This window comes from Harpia harpyja, chromosome 16 (assembly GCF_026419915.1).
Source record: "Harpia harpyja isolate bHarHar1 chromosome 16, bHarHar1 primary haplotype, whole genome shotgun sequence".
NCBI lineage: Eukaryota > Metazoa > Chordata > Aves > Accipitriformes > Accipitridae > Harpia > Harpia harpyja.
This window is the reverse complement of record NC_068955.1, coordinates 1,133,437-1,152,717: the sequence shown is the minus strand read 5'-3', so window position 1 is coordinate 1,152,717 and position 19,281 is coordinate 1,133,437. Positions and strand designations below refer to the sequence as shown.

Below are 19,281 nucleotides of genomic sequence, written 5' to 3'. Positions count from 1 at the left end.
CTGTCGCACCCCACAGTCGCTGGGTGTTGGGGCTCGGGGTCTCCACGCAGTCTGGCCGCACATGGCTCGGGTTAGTGAGCACTGGGTGACAGCTGCCAGTGCTGCCAGGATCTACGGGGTCCCTTTGCGGCAACCTTCCCAAAGACCACCCGTGCTGGCACCCGGCCCAATCGCACTCTGCAGGAGCACCCACCGAGAGGGGAGCAGTGGTTGCCCAGAGCTGGAGCTGGTTCCCCTTTGCATATTGCGTCTCTTTGTGAGTCTGTTGTCTTGACATCGTACCCAACACAGACTGTTGGGTAACTCCAAACAGAAGAGCAACCCCAAACAAAGCTACCCGCTGTGCCCCTGCTCTGTTTCACAGGAGAGCTGGAAGGAAAAAGCAAGTGATAAAGGGACAGTGAGCTGAGGTGACAACAGTTTAGGTACAGTTTAATAGCCCAAACCTGTTTTTTCTTTATTTCCTCCTCACTTTTTCAGTCCCTCTGCCTACCAAGTGCAGAAAGGAACTGATTTAAACGAAGTTGGAAGTCGGATGATTTCTAAGACACGAGTCGCTGACAGTCACAAACAGGTCACAGAATACCTCACAGAAGGCTTTGAAGCTTTGTCATCAGGTCTGCCCCTTCTGAAGTCTCCGAACACATTGCTGCTAAGCGTCAGGCTCGTTGCTTCTCCTCTGCGATTAAACACCGCATGGCTTACAGGCTCCTGCGCTCCCCAGGATGAAGGCAAGGAGCACACAGGGTAAATGGGAATGACAGGAGAGACTCCAGTCTCTGCTAAGCAGTGTAGCAGCAGGCTGAGTTAACACTCCTTCGGGGTGGAGCTGCCCCTGGTTTACAGCAGGAAGGCTGAGGTCTGAAACCATCTCACCTCCCCTCAGTTCACAGTGAGCAGGAGCCAGCGGGGAAGGGGGGAGTCAGCGGTCCCCGCCGGGCTGGGGTCCCAGGCAGCTGCCCAGCTCCTACGTTGTTTTGAGTGGTGCGGAACATTTCCTTGTTGTTAAATGTCAAATGTTTTAATGATCAAGATTTAACCGTAAAACCATAAGGTAGATACTATTTCACGGTCAGTGCAGAGAGGGAAGGGAAAAGGTTAATCTGCAGGGTTTGGTCTTGCTGGCAGATAGCACCAGTAGTTCCAGATGCTCACCTGTCACTCTGGGATGTTTGTGAGTAAAATCAAATCAAACTGGTGTCAAAGATGAATAAATGGGGTTTATGGTATTAGTAATATTTATTTTAAAAAAATCTGCCAAGAAGCAAAATTAATGCTGTTTTCTGTGGTGTTTTACCCTCTGGACATTTAAAGCCATTTTTGGGCTGTGTTTTGATCTCTGCCTTAATTGTAAAAATCTCTAAGAGCTTAGAAATCTGCAAAGAAAACATAAAATCTACTACTCTGACAAGCCTAAGGATTTGCAAAGAAATACAGAAAGAATGTCATTAGGTTTGGGAAGCAGACCCATACTTCCAATCTATCTTCTGCTGTAGGTATTTGGTCAGCAAACTATTAAGAATATGATGCCTATTGAGCTGGCAGCTTTCAACCCTAATTTTTCATGGTTTCTGTGAAAATTAACATGAATTCTTTGCTTATCTTTACTTGAGTCAAAATTACCTTTTTTTGTTTCAAGTCACTCTGTTGCTTCTTTACATCATGGAAAAAACAAAATAAGGACAAATTGTGTTCTGTGTTGGGGGGGGAACAGCTATCTCCCCTTGAGCTAATTTGCTAATACTGATAAGTTCCAAAGATAACCTTCCTAACTGAGCGTCAGAAAGAAACAGGTGGGAAAAAAAATCTGAAATCAGCTACAGACAGGTTTGTTCCTTTGGGCGAGGATAAACTTTCCAGAAAGGCCTTGCAGCTAGGGGAAGGCAAACTGGGTCAGTTCAGCTGCTGGTTCCTGCGGTGGCCGTGGCACCTTGCTACGCTCACGACACAGAAGGTGAAGTTTTGGGATGCAGAGCTGGGGCACTGTCTGCTCCATCGCTGTGCTGTACTGCCCTGCCTGCCCTCCAAACCAGGATTTAGGTGGTGGGTGCAGAAAGGGTTTCCAGCAGCAGCACGGTCTGCGGCAGGTCACTGTCAGCCTTAACATGTCCAAGGGAAGGAGGTTGCTTTTTCTTCAACACCAGTGTTTAAATCAGAGCTTTTAAGCACCTTTGCAATACTCTGTGTGATGTTCTGGGTTACAATGGTCAGAGCCATTTCTATTTGTTTCATTTTGCAAATTAATCCGCAGAGTGTCTCACTGGCCACCCATGTGGTTCCCTGTAGAGGGACGGAGCTCGGTGATGTTACTTGAGTGTTACTTTAGGTCAGCAGAGGGATCTTTGGTAATTCTGACTAAATTCATCTGCAGGACCAGCCTTCTGGGTTAAGCAACCTGAAAATAAGAACACAGTTCATGGAAGATTTCTTAAAATAATTTTAGTGTGTGTTTGCTTAAATCACATGGAGATGCTGCCTGAGGGGTTGCGCTTCACCAGGCAGAGCGAGAGGGGCGTCAGGTTTGGCTCACACAGTGCTGCTTGTCCCAGGCCAGCCCTGGCCCTGCAGGCTGAGACTTCATCTTTCAGGTCTCTGACGCAATGGAGAGCGTTTAGTCCTAAACCAGACATACAGTTCTCTCCTGGTCTGAGTGCGAACACAGCAGAGCTGCAGATCAGTGCTGCTGAATTTCATGGAAATTGGTATTGTTGGGCTCTTGGAAACAGCTCTGCTCCTGCCGCTGCCGAAGCCTGTGGACTCGGCCACTTTCCGTGCTTCTTTGCAGGAGAGACTGAGCTTTGCAGAAAGAGTGAAGGAGATGAGGACCTGGAGATCACGGTGTCACCCTGGAGTTTGGCACAGGGCATGTGGGTGGTCACTCGGTAGTAGCTCCTGTGCACGCCACGCTGTCCCATCCCTGGCCAGGAGTTCGGCTCCATTCAGGCTTACTTGCCCCTTTGTCGTCAGCTGTCTTGGGTCTACTGATGAACGTGTGTGTTGCCTTCTCCCACCACACCCCCATGTGGACTTCCAGCTGCAGATGGCCACGGCCAGCACAGCCGTGAGGTAAAGGGCCACTGTGAGCTGCTTCGAGAGAAGGCACAGCCTTGACCATGATGGTGCTTCACAGATACCTTTCCCTTTCCCGGACAACGTATCCTAAATGTGCTGTGTATGTCAGTGTGGAATAGATGCTTGCACAGATGGCTGCTCATGCTGCCCCTGACAGTGTTTCTTTTTATTGCCATGCTAAAGAAGCCTTGCTCGGGGGCTCCTCCTTAGCCGCCAAGGGTCAGTTTGGCTCAATTCTGTTTCGCCTCCGTGTGTTTTCAGCATGTAAACATCAGACTCCTGGATGGTAGTGTGTTTGGACTCCATGAGGCCTGTAGGAACTAAGCATTTAAAAAAAAGGGACGAAAAATAACAAAAAACAGAAAAGCCCCAAGACCCATGTTACAGTCCGTGCTTTGAAGTTCTTCTACGCCGGTGATTGATGCAGCTGTGTTGTAAAGGCCTTGTTCTTGAAATGAACCAAACCAGGCTTTTTTTTTTTCTGTTTTTTTTCTTGTTTTTTTTAATCCTTTCTTCCCTAGTTAAGAGTGCATCCAGCCTTGTCTGCCGCAATTCCTTCCCTCCCGCCCCCCCCATTCCCATTCCCTAGGGAAACACAGGTGTCAATCCAGTGTTGCAGGTCATGTTGTCCTTCCCTGGCAGCCGTCGGTCGTTGAACGTGTGCATGTTGATCACGGCGTCCGTCTTCACCATGACGGGTGGCTGGGGCTTGTGTTTGACCCGTCGCTGGCAGGTGAGCGACAGCCGGATCTCATCGGCCATGGCGCTGCAGAAGGAGCGCTGGGGAGAGCAGGGACAAAAAGCACCGTTACTCCTGGCAAAATGTTCTGCTAACCTCTCCGTGAGCAGGAGGATGCTTAAACTAGGCTCTGCAGAGGGTAAGCACGAGGTTTAGGCTGCATTTAAGGCATCAGCTGTGCTTAGTGGGACTTCAGTGATGCACGGGCGTCTGGTTGACCCCTTTCTCCTTTGGCAAGAATTGTACCTTTGACCCACTAAATCCTGCAAAAAGGCAGAGCTATAGGCAGCTGTTGGAGTGCTGGTGCTTTTTGTGATCCCTGCTGGGGGTCTGGTAGATCTATGTGCTGGGAATCAGAGGGCTATCGAATCCTGCTGGGCTTGCTAGTGGGCAGTTTTCCTTCATCTATCTAGTCCATCACGTGGGCAGCTTGCTTTGATTTCTGGTCATGCACGCAAATGCACGTTCCACTTACTGTACCATGACATGCAAGGAAGAGGGAAAAACATAAAAGCAGTCCTCGTTTCATGAGCACTAATCAGCCACTGGGGGTGGGAGGTGCTGTTTGTATAAGTGTTGTGAAACGTTGATAAAATGGTATGAGGCTTCCTGGTGGACCCTGACCAGTTCCTTGAGGCTCTTTGAACAGGAGTGGGGAGAAGAGATGGAGACTTCATGCATGTATACATTATGCCTGGAATATGCAACACGATTGCATGTGATAGTGGCGAGTGGATATAACAGCTCAGAAAGGTCCCTCCCACAGACCTCTGTCCATATTTTCATGACTTATGTGTCAGCTTGCCTAAAATTACCCTACAAATGTTTACTAGTCTAGTTACTGCAGCAGCAGATGACCCTGATCAGAGTAGACGTGATTTGCCCTCTGACATGAGGCTGTCAGGGCGGGACAGAGCAATGAGCCTTAGGGGTGGCATTTTGGGGGTGCTGCATTTCAGCCCTTGGGCTGTGGGCGCTTGGACCTCCAGGCAGCAGAGGCAGGGCTGAATCCCTTTGCCCATCTCCCTGCCTGTCTCTGGGGTAAGCGTGCAAAATCCTCAATGGCTGGGCTAGTGGTGGTGCAGGGAAACGGAGGAAATCAGTACCTGCTCACGCTCTGCCGTTTTGCGCAGCTTGTAGATGAACTCCACCATAGCCACGAAGACGGAGAGCACCAAGCCTGCTGCCAAAACGATGAAAATCCCACCAATGTTTTGAATGCCCAGAGCGCTGGCCTCCTTGTTCTCATCCTCAGGGCAGCCATTCCCCCGCCACCACTTCTCCTTCATTACATGGAGCTTGTCCTCCTCCTGGAGCTGGAGGATGGCAATGGTGATCTTGTCCCTGTACGGTGACCCTGGGGAGGGGGAACACCATTACACACAGAGGGAAAGTAGGACAAAAATCACACAAAGTAGGGAATGTGTCTGCATCAAGCAGGGCTGTTCAGACCTCTCTTCAACAGGCAGACAGCGTAAGCTTTGGTATTTGGAAATTTGCTGTTGGGAGTGGATTATCTTAATCCCATCTGTTGTATTTGTGGTAACTAGCTCCCCTCTGGGGTACCTACGGAAACCCCACCAGTGTCACTTACCCATGGGAGTCCCGATCCCGTAGCCTTTGGAATCAATGAGCCCCCCGATCTGAGTCAGGTTGCAGTTCCTCTGGGTAATGTATTCGATGGTGGTTGACTCCATCAGCAGGGCGTAATCGGCTGTGAGGGTTCGCTGGATTCCTTCCTCGTTGTTTTTAACAAGTGCTGTGGGTTTGCTGCTCATGAAAGCCCACATTTTTTCAAATGTGGAAATTTTGGATTTCTGGAAAAATGATACCCCCCACCCCCAAAATAAGAATTAATCTTCTATTTGCTGAAACCTGGTACCTTTTCAGTAAATAATAACAATACCAGTTTGAGAACAGATCACACAATGGAACTATTACCAATTTGACCTTGTCTTAAATGTCTCTCTACTTTCACTGCCCAGCATTGTTTGGTTTCATGTTGCTGTAACAAGTGACAAAGGTTCCAGCACACTTCACGTTGTGCAGATGCTCAGCAAAAAGATTCACTGCTCCAGAGACCTTATCCTGTAGGTGGAACTGAACAGTTCATTCGCTTCAGTGAGGTACAGTGAGACCCTGCCTTGGTGCCCTGCCGAACTTGCTGGTGTGACAGGCTATCAGCATATCTATTTAAATGTATTAGTTCCCTAACCAGAATTTTGTTTATATTGTAATGTTTCTGCACAACGAGAGAGGACAGAGAACATTTCAGAGGGCATGTTTTTCTCTTTTGCACACAGTCTATTATACTTTTTTCTTTCCTCAAGCATCACAAGGGAACATGTCTCCTCTGAGATATGTGCAACTGCCAAACAAATTTAAAATATCCACATAAACAGAGGCATAGAAATATTCAAGAAGGTTGTCTTATGGCTAAAAATAAACATGGATATTCTTTCACTATCAGCAGACATTCTGTTAAAAAAGGAGGAATATGTTTTCCAGCTTACTATTCATGTGAATGTTTTTTTTTCTTCTTCTAGAAAATGTATTGGGTGAGAAGAAATATGGTTATTTTATGTCTTTCCATAACATTTGAAATATACCATTTATCTACAAGCACCTTCTGAATTGCCTCTGTGTAGGTTGTCACAAAAGACGTAACTGGCTTTAGTCTAGAAAAACTCCCCAGGAAAGGCACATCAGTTTTCTCTTGAAATATCCTCTTCGTTGGTCACTGTGTTCCCGTGGGCAAATGTAGCTCTCATCAAACCAACTCTATGCATCCAGCTGAGCTCTGGAAAAACACTTGGATATTGAGGCTTGTGTTCATGCTGCTGCCTGCTCCTTTATGTGCCATTCTTCTTTTCTGCTTAATTTCTTGTTTTTCCTAGATATCTTTTTGCCTTCTTATTTTATAAGAGGCAGCTTAGTCAGCCAAAACCACCTCCTCCACAACACTACTTAGCCAAAGCCTGAAGCTGGCTGATAAGTTGGAGGGGCTGATAAGTCTTTGTGCTTTGCCTTGAATAAGGGTAACTGCTCACCTGCAGCTGCACGAGGAGTCGCTGCAGCAGAAGCTGCACTTTCTGGTTTAGCTGTCGTTTATCTCCGTTTCAGGTCTCTGTCCTTCCGTAAGAAAGCAGGAGATGGAGCCCCAGCCCATCCCAACTGCTGTTATCACATCTCCCCCGTCATTTTTTCAGTATCACCCAAAAATGTACCAGCATAGGTTCTTCTGATAAATCCACTATAAATAAGGGTAAATTAGCTAAGAAAAAAAGTCCCTCATAATGCTTTATATTTCAAATGCTTTGCCTGTCTACCTCCTTTTTTCAGCATGCTTAACAAAAGTTAAACAAAAGCTTGACACCCCAAAGTTGGTTAGTGTAGCGCAGTGGCAAAGGCTGTTTCTCTGTCTTTAACCCTGTGGGATCGTTCTCCTGACTGAAATATCCATGGACTCATTTCTTCTCAGTTAAAGCTCGTGTTTGTTATAATCCACTTGATGAACGTGCAGTAGTGGATGTGCTGGAGCAAACTTCATTCAAGAGGCAGGATAATCTCCCTCACTTGAAAATCTGGACCAGTGCCTGTAAGGTAGATTTGTGGCACCTATCAAACCTCAAAGAGCAGCAAGAAATGTAGCCTCCAAAAGGATTATTAAATATCTGTGCATTACAATGAGTAATTGAAATGAATAGCATACTTGGCTTGCTGATAAGGACTTGTTTAACATTTATATAGTTCACATCAGAGGCCTCTGGGTTCACTGGCTCTCCCTTTCTCTCCTCCTCTTCCTGCATTTAATGCTCCTTGGGTGTTGACACAGAGCTCTTAAACAACATCAGTGTTCTCCCAGTTTAAAGCATAGAGCAAAATAAACTGGCAAAAAATCAATAGGCTGCATTTAGTGAAGCTAATAGGACTTGCATGAGGCATTGTAGCTCTTCAGGCAACTTAAATTACATGAGACAGGGCTCCCTGGAAGAGAAAAAACACTTTTCTCTTCTTAAATCACCGCTTCTGACCAGCTGAAAGGACTTAATTGTGTTTTGAAATGCCAGGAGGAGCCCAGCTTTCTCAGCTCCAGCTGTGCTTCTTCGAGCCCTGCTCCGGGTGTCCTGAGTGGGGGCACCCGTGGTGGGGCGAGCACCCTCTCTGGCTGGAGCTCACCTTGAGGCCAGAGCTACCTGTTGCTGCTTGCTCGTGCCTAATCGAACAGCAGAGACCCGGCAACACAGGGCTGAGCCCTTCAGCAGAGAAGGGCTGTCTCCCCGCAGCAAAATGCTGCTGGTTGCAATGGCCTCATCTTCCCCAAAGATAAGGCTGTGGCAGCTCCTTCAGGGAGGGCAGGTCAGGCCCTCGGTGCAGGCAGGGCAGCTCGACGCATGTCTCTGGTCAAGGCAATCTCGGGCTCTCCCCAAGTCTAAAACCTGCCGCCTCTTCACTGGGAATTTATTTCCTATTAGTTTCTTTAACTTCACTAACGTGAGATAAGAACACTCCTTTTCCGAGTGAAAATTCACCAACTGTAATTCCCAGCACAGCACTAGCAGTTTGATAGACCGGGCTATTTGTTAAACATCCATTTTAGAAGCAATTGTCAGTCATTGTGAGAGCAGTCATCAATCAAAAATTGCAGGAGCAACCGTGGTGAGGAGCGTACAGTGCTCCAGCTCACACCTAATTCTGGAGAGCTTCCACCACTATACATTTTTTCCTATTAGGGGAAAAGTTGTTCCTTCCTCCCATTCCTCCTCTCAGAACAGTTCAGCCATACTGCAAAGGTGGTTGCTTATTTATGGGAATTTGGGTGATGTTACCTGAGAACGTACCATTCAAATAAGCAAAAACATCTTAGTAGTAATTTAATAGTCTGTAAAGAATGCGCATAAATTGTGTTTATTTTGCTGGACTTTTTTTTTGTATGTGCGTACATTTTGTTTTGCTGCACCTCTGATTTTATAGCTTAAGTAATTTACCTTAAAAAATCCTTACTGGGGTTAGTTACTGGTTTGAACTGATATTTGCTGTGCTGTGGCTAGGTGGAAATTTCTTCTCTATGGAATCACCATTTACTTTTATGGGCTGCTTAAAAGAAATCTGAGTTGGTGGCAGGCAGAGGGACCCTCCTGTGCCCCTGCATCCTCCATGGGGTCCCCAGGTCCCCCTCAATGACAGCTTTGTTTTGCTGCCAAAGGTAGGTGAAGAGGAACTGCTTGGTTGCTCTGAGGCATTAAGATAAATGGCCTGACACTGACTTCATCCTGGCAGAGAAATTCCAGAGTCAGGAACTCTGGAACGTTTAGGAATGATGGAGATTATTGCTAATAAACAAAGGCGGTAGTTTAACGCTGCTGATCAGTGCAGCCATGGTTCACACCAGGGCGATCGTGTCTCTCTCCGGCTGACACCTTTCCCACTGGTTCATGTGCGTGGAGCTTCACCTTGTTTGGTTGGGATAAATAACATCAGAATCTGGTCCGCTGTCCTCTGCATCTTAATAAAACCCTATGTTAGTGCTAAATGAGATGCATGTATGAAAAGCTGAGTACCAGCCCCTCTGAATTGTCTGCAGCAATTGCAACAACACTGAGAACGTCTCTAAATTAATTCTTTAGAGTCACAGCTCAGAAGCTACCTTTAATAACCAATGCTTCAAGACCAGTCACCCAAATAAATTAATGGAATAGTTTAGAGGAGCCACTACAAGGCATCTTGCCAAGACATATATGCTTTTTTTATCAGTGAAATTGGCAAGAAAGTAACTTTCAGGCTTAAGATTTTCAATTCCAGCCTGTATGAAAAAATAAATTGATTTTCACCAACTGAAGATACTTACTCTTGAGGATTTAACGTTTCTGTACAAGTGAATATATGTGTACACACATACACACACTCTCACACTCGTACTCCAAACTGCACATTAAACCCGGCATTTTTCAGAGAGACACAGCATCCTTTGCAAGATATGAAGGATTTCTGGCATGATTTATAATGAATACTAGCTGCTGTTCCTAAATTAATTGATCTGTGTTTATTCCTGTAACTCGATCTGCATTGCCAGGGAATAAATAGCTTCTCAAAAGTTCTTTTCATTAAGTCAAAATCTGCCAGTACGATTGGTAAAACTCTCTCTTCTGCTTCCCATTTGCCATAGCTGGTTAGCTCAGCTGCACAGGCAAAAACTTTTGTGGGAGCAAGATCGCTTACTGTGGGTCTGCCCCAGAGATACGTTTTGGCTTGGTTCAACAGGGAATTTCTGCAGTGTCTTCGGTGAGCTCTGCATAAACCCTCAGTCCGCCTGACCGTGGGCAGAAAACTGGTTAGCGCTTTGGAAACCATCTCAGGGAAGAGTGTGCAAGGTGTTTGCCTTCCTCTTCCTCCCATTTCACATTGCTCCCTAAGCTCAGCTCCAGGATCGTGCTCTCCTCCTGCGGCCCTAGTTCCCGCTTTGTCAGACCTGCCAGGTGTCAGGAGGGCTGCAGACCCAGACAAGGTTCAGCGAAGGACAACGATGGCCACAGCCGCCAGTCACAGACGAAGGGGGTCGTGGGGCCCAGGCCAGGGCTTGGGGGGTCAGTGTATGTGGTTTGCAGCTTCTTTAACATGGAGATGTGGAGGAGTGAGTTCCAAATGTGAGGGGAACGACTTTGGGGAACAGTCATGCAAGGTTCAAGGTAGCAATTTGGGCTAAGTCCTAGTGCATAATCCACAAAATAGGTGAGATCCTAGTTAGGATGCTGCCGTCAGCCTTTTGTCCCAGCAGTGACAGTCTGTTCAGCAAACTGCAGGACTGCTTGATCTCCAGGAGCTTTTCAAGAGCAGCGGTCGCACAGCAGCGTACAGCCTGCGTGGGGCTGTCTCTCTGCTGGTAACCCCCCCTTTTCAGCAGAGCAGAGGAAGGTGAGGTGAAGCCTTGTGCGCTTTGCTGTTCCTTCAGTCCCACCCATCTGGAGGGAGTGCGGATCCTCAGCAGACATCAGAGGTGCCCGTTGCTCTGTCCCCCGGACCGTTGTGCTGTTTGACAGATGTCCCCGTGAAGGAGGTGCTGGCAGAGCAGCCGTACTGAAACCACCGCGGGATTTGGCCAGTCATTTGACAAAGACCGCGTTGAGGGGTGGGAGAAATTCTGGCTCTTCTGTGTTTCTCTGTACACGAAGGACAAGTGAACGTAGCATCCCACACGAGCGCTCTCACTGCTCCAGGAATCGAAACACTTGTCAGAAGGGACATCCTGGAGAATTCATCTCCAAACACAATAATAATAAAAAAGAAAAAGGAAAATACACTGCATCAATAAACCCTGCCAAATGCCTGTTAGAAGCCTGAAGAATGATTCTGATGGATAATGATATGAAACAATAAATATACCGTGTCCTTGATGATTTTTATAAAGACCATTTCCTTTTATTCCCATATAAAACTCTTATTGGAAAGAGTAGTTAAAACACAACAGTAAAAGTCTGTCTTTTCCTGATAGCTGTTCCAGGTTTATATTGCTTTTGGAAGGTAATGCAATGCATCTGACCGTGCCAAAGGCAAAACTGCATGCACCAGCTCCACTGCAGAAAGCAAACTAACCAGCAGCAACCTGTTATTCTATGCAACATTTTCATTTCCCAGAATTAATTAAAGATCAAACCAAACCAAATCCTCCATGTTTCTTTACCAATCTGTGTTGCTGCCTGTCAAAGTAAGCATGGAGATTTGGAAAGTATAGTGGCTCCTTAACCAAGTCCTAGCCAAGAAAAATTGCAGGAGAGTGCTGCTGTTTCTTGTTATTAAAATTCAGCACGTTGGCTTCCTTTAATGAGTCTTGGCAGTTAAACTGCTGATGGCCTAGTCTATCTGCCTTTACGCTGTGCCTATTCAGCGTAAGGCGTGAACTATGTTTTTTTTAAAGCGTGAACTATGTTTGTCAAACTTTGGCCCATGTATTTCCTGCTGAATTCGGGTGACCGGAGGGGGAAGGACTATTCCCCAGCGCTGTGGGGGGAGGCAGCCCTGTCCCTGCAGCCAAAGGCTCTGATCTGCCGGTGCTCAGAGGGACCCTCGGCATCAGCGCTGGACCCTGAGCGTGCGGCAGCCAGGTCTGAGCTCTGACCGGTGCTCCCAGGGGAGCGGGGCTGGGGCCCTGCACCGCATGCAGAGGTAACTCCAAACCTTTCCTTGAAAGACAGCTTTTTGAGTTTATCCTTGAATTTAAATTCTTCTCTAAGCCAGGGTGATCGTTCCTGAGATTAATAGCCCCTCATTTCTATTCCTTTATTCTCTGACTCTTTTTTTTAGAGTGTGTTTTTACTGGCCAGCTGTGGTTTTAAGGGTCTTTTTAAGTCTCTCAGTTTCTTTCCATTTTTGAGGCAATAGTGAAATATGAATGCTCTTAGCACCCTTCTCTGCAGTGTTGGCTAAATTCTGAAATTAATTATGCTTTAAAGAGAAGAAATTAATGTAATTTGATTCTGATGCATTGGCGGTGTTACCTTGCACTGGGTTTCAGAGGTTAATAAAACTTGACTACATTAATGTGAATACCTGAAGGAGGAGAAAGATATTTCAGCTGTAAAAAATACTGGTCAGGGAGGGCCCTTTGCAACATCTGTCCAGCTTTAGGTGTCATTCGTTCTCTTTGTCCCTGAAGGCTGGCTGGGTCAGCCCCGAGGGCTCTGTGGAGCTGTTCTTGCAGAGAGAAGGAAGGAGCTGCAATGACTAAGATGTGGAAATAGGGAAGATACTTTAGGGAACATAAGATTTTTCTGTAGGGCTTTAATATAAGATACACCTGTCCTGTCGTGTCCAATATGTGCTTCATTTTAGAGGGTCGGAGCCAATATTGGGTACAGTCTCTGAAGCTGTAAAATCAATATAATTTTGTAATTGTGACTTCAGTTAGCAATGGAGAGAGGGGAAATTGGCCATGATGCGAATCTAGGTAACCTAAACTGACAGGGGTCAAAGTCTTGACAAGGATGTGAGACTGAAACAACCTGCTTAGAAGGAGAAGCAGTGGTGGCTTAGGAGGATTTTTGTCCTTGGTTCTTTGTTCTCACTCCTGTTGGCCTGAGAGCGTTGCATCTCTGCCTGGAAGGTAGAAAGCCTCTGCCTGGTCTCACCTTGAAGAAGGTCATAGTAGCTCCATCCTTCACTGCTCCGTACTCTATTTTTGTCTGCTTTGCCAAGTCATCTGCTGAGTCGATGGGGGATTCCATCCTCTCCACCGTCAGGAAGGCGGCAAGGTTGGCCGTGTAGGACGAGATGATAATTAGGGTGAAGAACCACCATATGCCACCAATGATCCGTGTAGACAGTGCTTTGGGCATCAGCTCAGAACCTGGGGTGGGAGAGGGAGAAGGAGGGAAGGGGAAACAAAGAGAGAGAAAGGACCTGTTTTATATACACCTATACACATTGTATACGTATATGTATAAAAAGGGTTAGGTTTCACTGTCAAAACTGTAACAGCTACGTAATTAAAGCCAACTGGTTTTGAGGCAAATTATCCAGACATCTTGCATGCAAGGAAATCAGTGGGGTTTTTGTAGCATTTGCAGAAAAACCCTCTCCCTTTATTGCTGACCTTGGGTACAGTGCACAATTTACAGGAAACATTCAAACTGAAGTAATTAACTAGGCTGCTTTTATGAGATTTAAATAGCAAGCTATTTATGAACTTTTATGAGTGTTTTGTTCTGCCATTTAAAAAGTGCTTTGCTTTTATATGGATTACTTTCCAAAGGACTCACTCTAGGGAGTGTGTTCAAATACACAAGATTTAAAAAAAAATCAAACAGCGAGAGAAAGGAACTATCAGGGTCCAGTACTTTGAATACCAGTTAGAAGTAGGGAAGCAGGAGATGTTACTGCATAAAAGGTGTAACAGGCCTGGAATGACTTTTATTAGCAGACATGAAGGACTAAATGGGTAGTGCTATTTTTGTAATTGCCCAAGACACCTTTTAAAGCCAGGAAAGAGCTTTGGGTTTGAAACAACTGCGTTCGGGGATATATCCAGCCTGGAATTTGCAACAAAGATTGGGCTTTGCAAAGCAATTTTAAGCAGTGTGGCATCAAAGCATAGCATGGAGTGTAGCTTTTCTCCTATCTGAGTGCAGCAAGGAGGCACCAGGAAGCAGAGGAGCCTTGGATATTGAGGACTGCTTCGGTTCTTCTCAAGATCCTGCTTCTTTCCTATTCCATCTTTTGCCCTTTGATACATTGGGTGGTGTGACATCAGTCTAGCTTTGAAATATTTTTCTTCTTAGATGCAGAATAGAGTTAAAAAGAATACAGCTCTTTTCATTTATCAGGATCTGATAAGAGGATGATTCATCCTGCTAAACCATCTTGCTGGGAACTGTCACTGTCCATCAGGACAGCCGAGATCTGGGAAGAATATTACACACTGCAGCAGTGGCAGCAGGAGGAGCATGGAGCAGTAGCACCGTGCATGCCACCAAGCCGGTGCTGTGGTTCTTTTGCTCTCTGGGTGCAACTACTGATATACGGTAAATTAAAGTGTGACAAATGTTTGACGTTTTCCACTTATTTCTATTCCTGGATTTTCTGCAATTAGATCGCAGCTGAATTTCGTTCCTTATTCAGAGCTGCTCACAAGCTCCCCTTCTGCTGTCTTCCTAACAGATTTACTCTATTCATTCCATCTGTAAATATTCTATTTGCTCTATTCCATCCACATATATGAATGTAATCCTATCCATATCCCATTTCTAAGGTCCCTGCCATTGTGGTATTTTACACCAGTAACACTGAAAACGTTCAGTCTCACACGCAGTGGGTGCCAGGCAGAGCTGCTTGGAGGATCTCCTCACCATCCTCTTTGCCCCAGAAACTTTTGCCCTGTGTTAGAGGGAGTTTCAGGCCATTTCACAATGTGCAGAATGACCAGATGAGGATGAAAATGGAGACAGACCAGAGGGCAAGATGCCTTGTCTTCTGTAGAAGTTGATTTAAAACTGAGTGAGCCAGGACAGAGATCCTGAAATTAAACAAATTGCTTGAATTAACAGAAGTAAGAATTTACAGAATCTGTGGGATGCTGCTGAGTTTGGTGAATTAAACAGCCGAGGGAGACCAAGGCAGTGTTCCTCCTTGGGGCACAGTGGGTGGGTGCTCCTCTGTGCGCACCAGCAGCAGCACACGGGCGAACACGCCACTGCTCCATCATCGAGCTGTGTGCTTCCAGATGGCAGACTCAGGAGCTGCTCCTTCTGACACCTGCCAGAATGTTCATGCTTCATTAATAGTAATTATTGTTATGCAGTGGCACGTGTGTGCCGGCAGCCAGCTGCAGCTCGTGGGGCGAGCGATGAGTCTGTCCCCAGAGCTGCGGGGTGAGCTGCTGGGATGGGGGCTTTGACCCGCAAAAGGTGGAAAGTACAAATAGAGGCAGGTGTCAAAAAAAAGACTGAAAAGCTCTGGCCTGCTCTGACGCAGAAGAAATTGGATGGCTTTCTTGGCGTAAGAGCCTTGGACCTTTTCCTGGTGCCCCAGACAGGGCTCGGCCCTGGCACGTGTCCCCCTCTGTTTCTCCATCCCTGCCGTGCAGGTGAACCGGCACGGCTCAGGGGGTGTCTGTGTGGAGATGAAGTTCAAAGTGAGTGAATAACAACAAAGGCAGTTGCCAAGAGCTCCTGAACTGCAGAGCACAGCCGGTTCCCCTGATGAGATTATTGTCTCATTAGTCCTTTGCTGGCCTTGGCCCCAGCCAGAGGCTGCCTGCCATGCACACAGCTCCCCAGGGAGCAGCTCCCTTAGGCGCTGCGGTGCCGGTGCCGTACGGCACATCTCCATCAGGAGCAGCAGGCGCCGAGCGCTTCCCAGCACAGCGGGTCCCAGGAGGTGCCGGAGGAGAGCTGTCTCCCCTCTCCCACACCTCACCGCCTTTCAGCGGGGAGCCGGGAGCCGGTGCTGACGAGTGCTTCTGTGCCTGTTCAGATGTTTTATCTTGTTCCTGTTGCAAACAAAATAAATTTTAAATTTAAAAAGCCATGACAAAAGGCCCATGCTGGAGAACCGGCGGGAGGGTGTGTGGGTAGGGAGGCACCGCTGTACCTTGCTGCATCAGCGCTCCCATCCCAAACCAGAAGCTGTTCAATAGGGTGAAGTTATTCTCCACGATGTCCGATCCTGGGTTGCAGGGATGAGCATCGTACCACTCGTATGGGCTGAACCTACGGCAGCACATGGAAAGCGAGAGCTCGTTAGTCGGGATGTGGCATGACAAGACCCTAAAGGAACAGGAAAAAAAGAGCCTTAATATATCTTGTGGTGCTGTGCAGGGCCTGCTGACCCCTTCGGTTGTATGGCTTATTAAAGAAAGGGACAAATTCAGCCAAGATTTTCCAAAGTGACCAGCATGGCTGTAAGCCCCATGTCCTGCATTGCAGAGAGCAAGGAAACCTGGGAATCCAGGTCCTTCCAAGGTATCTCAGGTTGCTTCCCCAAAGCCTTTGGTCACTTCGGATCATCTCTGCAATAATACATCACACGACAGCAACTGGAGCACACGACTATGGGATGGGATGCAGTGCAGACGCATGACCTCTAGTATGTAACAGTTCTAAAATGTGGAGAAAAATGGCATTTCTGGATTGACTGAGGAGAGATGCTGCAGTGGTTCTGCAGCGGTAGCTGGGACAAACCACGGTATTTCAGGGAACTCTTGCTTTAGTGCACATGGGAATCGGGGCGGGATTTAGCTAAGTGAGAAGCAGAACTTTCCACTGTGCTAACAAGCAGGAATCCTGCACTGTCAGGGCACCAGGACAACAGTGGAAATTGGTGTAGGTTTGCTGTGGACTGTTGTGATGCTCGGCCCCATTGCAGGTGGTGGGAGAACACTTGTTCCCTGTGGGGGCATTTTTCTGTGGACAGCCCTGTAGTTCTTGAGCAACACCGAGGGAATTTTCTATGATCATCTCTCTGCAAATCCTGCCTAGGATTTGCAGGCAAGCACCACTGTGAGTGTAGCTCTTTTAGCCAGGATCTGGGGAGGATGCTTAACAGGAGAGACATTAATATTTTTAGAGCTGTTTATTTACATTTTCTAAGAGTCCTAAATTTTGCAGAGATTAAATTAAAAACATAATTGGTATAACTGCTTTTGAACCAGGCATTAATTATCATCTCCACTTCCTTCTGAAATCCCTGTAGCTTCACAACAGCCCTTTCTCAAAGCCCAGCCCACAGTTTGTATTGGGGGATATTTCTCTGTGTAATTCTCTGCCAGACGCACTGCTACCCAAGGAGGTGTCTTGTTGCTTAATTTCATGGTCCCCCTCAGTCAGACAGTTGGATATATTTGGAGAGAAGAGCCACAGCTCTCTCCCAGGTGCCCTTTCTGGCACAAAAAACTCCCCCAAGAAAACACCTACCCCAACCTCTGCTCTGCACAGTCGTGCCATGAGACTCCCCTTGGAGCCTGTCACACGGGAACGTTCCGTGAACACGGAGCTGCGGTCCCTGGGCACGTGAACCGAGCAGGGCGAAGCACAGGAGGGTGTCTGTGGGGAAGACCCCATCACGGGGGACTGACTAGGTGCAACGCACAGGACTTCTTGTGGTTTTAGAAAAGTTCATCCTGGGTACATCTGTCCCACTTTTTGCTTCTATTTTCCATATGCAAGATACAGTTTAACAATCTCTCCTTTGCCTTCCTTCTATCTTGCCTTTCTGCAGCGGGGACCATCACCCGCTCTGGGTTTGCAGAGTGCAGACCCAGCGGCCTTGCTCAGGCTGCACCCTGCCAATCCTGCTCATTCGTCCAGGTAACAGCCGGGCCATTCTTACTGCCCACCTCCCTCTGCTTTTTTAAATAAGAGAAAATCAGAAAGGAAAACAAGAATCAGGCTGAATTCAGACCTGGCTTTACATGCTGCCTATTCCTTGAAACTTGCTGTAAATTTATGCCAGAGGTGTATAAAGGATGGCGCCTAAGCCCTTTCTGTCGAATAAAGCCAGAGTTCAAGAATTAGATGAAAACTTTCTTGGGCTGCCATTGAAAGAACATGAAACAGAAAAGGAATTGGTAAGATCAAATGAGCCTGACAAGATGACACACCGAAGAACTTCAAGGTCTCTGAGTGAAAACCTACTGGTGCTGCTCAGATTACAGAGAAATATTCAGAAAACTGCAAAGCAGTGACAGAATCTTCAGTGCTTAAAAAGCGAGTGGGACCATTAGTGGAAACAGAGGGGTAATGAAGGAAGGAGTGAGTGGAGCTCATTGACCCCATGCAGCTGGAGCCATAATAAACGGGGGCTGCTCAGGATTCACTGTGGGCTGGCTTCCCTCTTCCTCAGGTGCAGAATGGGGTCTGAGAAATATTTCATCAAAACCTATGATTATTTTCTTGTCTCTTCTTGGCCTTTTTGGCAGGGAAGTGGGAGCGTTTCAAAGAAGTTTTAAAGATCTAACACAAAACACTTTTGAGCCTAAATTGCATCTCCAGAGAAATTTCTTATGGATGACCCAGTCCTCATTGCAATTAAGATGAATATTAAACCCACCTGCCCCATTGTGCACCCAAAGGTGATTAGCTGTAATTTGAAGGCCATGTGAGTCTGAGGATGGGTGACAATTCAAATCAGTCAGCTGCACAGCCCACTTGCAACCTTGCACCAGAGTCACCAGACAAATTACCCCCATGAAGCCTTATAAATTGCTAGTGTTTATGGCTCTTTGGGGGCTGGGGTAGTTAGGAACAGAGGCTCCATCAATAACTAAGAAAGACTGATTAAAAGGGGAGATGGATCAAATACATCCTTTGCCTGCCTCTAAATAGTCCCTAAGTTGGTTTTAAGTGGCATTGACCTATGATTATAGCATCAGCAGAGGACTCTGGTGCCTAGTTCAGGAGACTCATGTCTCTGAATTAAGGCTTTGCTATTTTGACTGTGGTTTTCTCCTGAGAATTGAATTTTAGAGGCCTTGCTGGGGTCAAAAGCAGATATTGTTTCCATTACTTCTGAATGCAGTAAATATTTTCCCCATGAAAACTCTTGCTTTCCATCTCTATGTGTTAAAAGATCATTCCTGCAGAACCTTAATTACAACGAATACTTGCTGCTCTTTGAAAGAGAATAGGAAGACAGAAGAAATGTCAGGAGCAAAACATGTGAAAAAGAAACTGTAATTGCAATATATTATAGATTCAATTTCAGCCAAAGAATAGCCTGATAGGGAAAAACTGTTGTATTACATCATAACTGCTATGATGCAGAGAGATTATGAGGCTCATTTCAGAACCGAAACAGACACTAAACCACAGTTCTTCAGGTTTTCATCCCTCAATGCCAACCACAAAGCCCAGCACAGCAAGTGGTTCGGACCCTCTTGCATTCATTGTGCCAGGGCGGTCACCAGAGGGATGTCAAAACAGGCACTCGGTTCCTGAGTGTGACTGCCGTGTGTTTGGGCACATGCCGGGGTCTGAGTTAGC

At 46.7% G+C, this 19,281-nt stretch overlaps 1 protein-coding gene across 1 annotated transcript in view; it reads right to left on the bottom strand.

The window, feature by feature from the left end:
• Nucleotides 1-3,652: 3,652 nt before the first annotated feature.
• The window catches only part of GRIK3 (glutamate ionotropic receptor kainate type subunit 3), a 122,587-nt gene continuing 106,958 nt past the window's right edge, over nt 3,653-19,281 (bottom strand). Inside the window, exons 12-16 of the mRNA XM_052811610.1 lie at nt 15,893-16,011; nt 12,934-13,151; nt 5,406-5,628; nt 4,918-5,168; nt 3,653-3,852 (exon numbers count right to left, since the gene is read on the bottom strand). Coding sequence (XP_052667570.1) covers nt 3,658-3,852; nt 4,918-5,168; nt 5,406-5,628; nt 12,934-13,151; nt 15,893-16,011 — 1,006 coding nt within the window. The 3' untranslated portion in view covers nt 3,653-3,657. The remainder of the gene's footprint in view (nt 3,853-4,917; nt 5,169-5,405; nt 5,629-12,933; nt 13,152-15,892; nt 16,012-19,281) is intronic.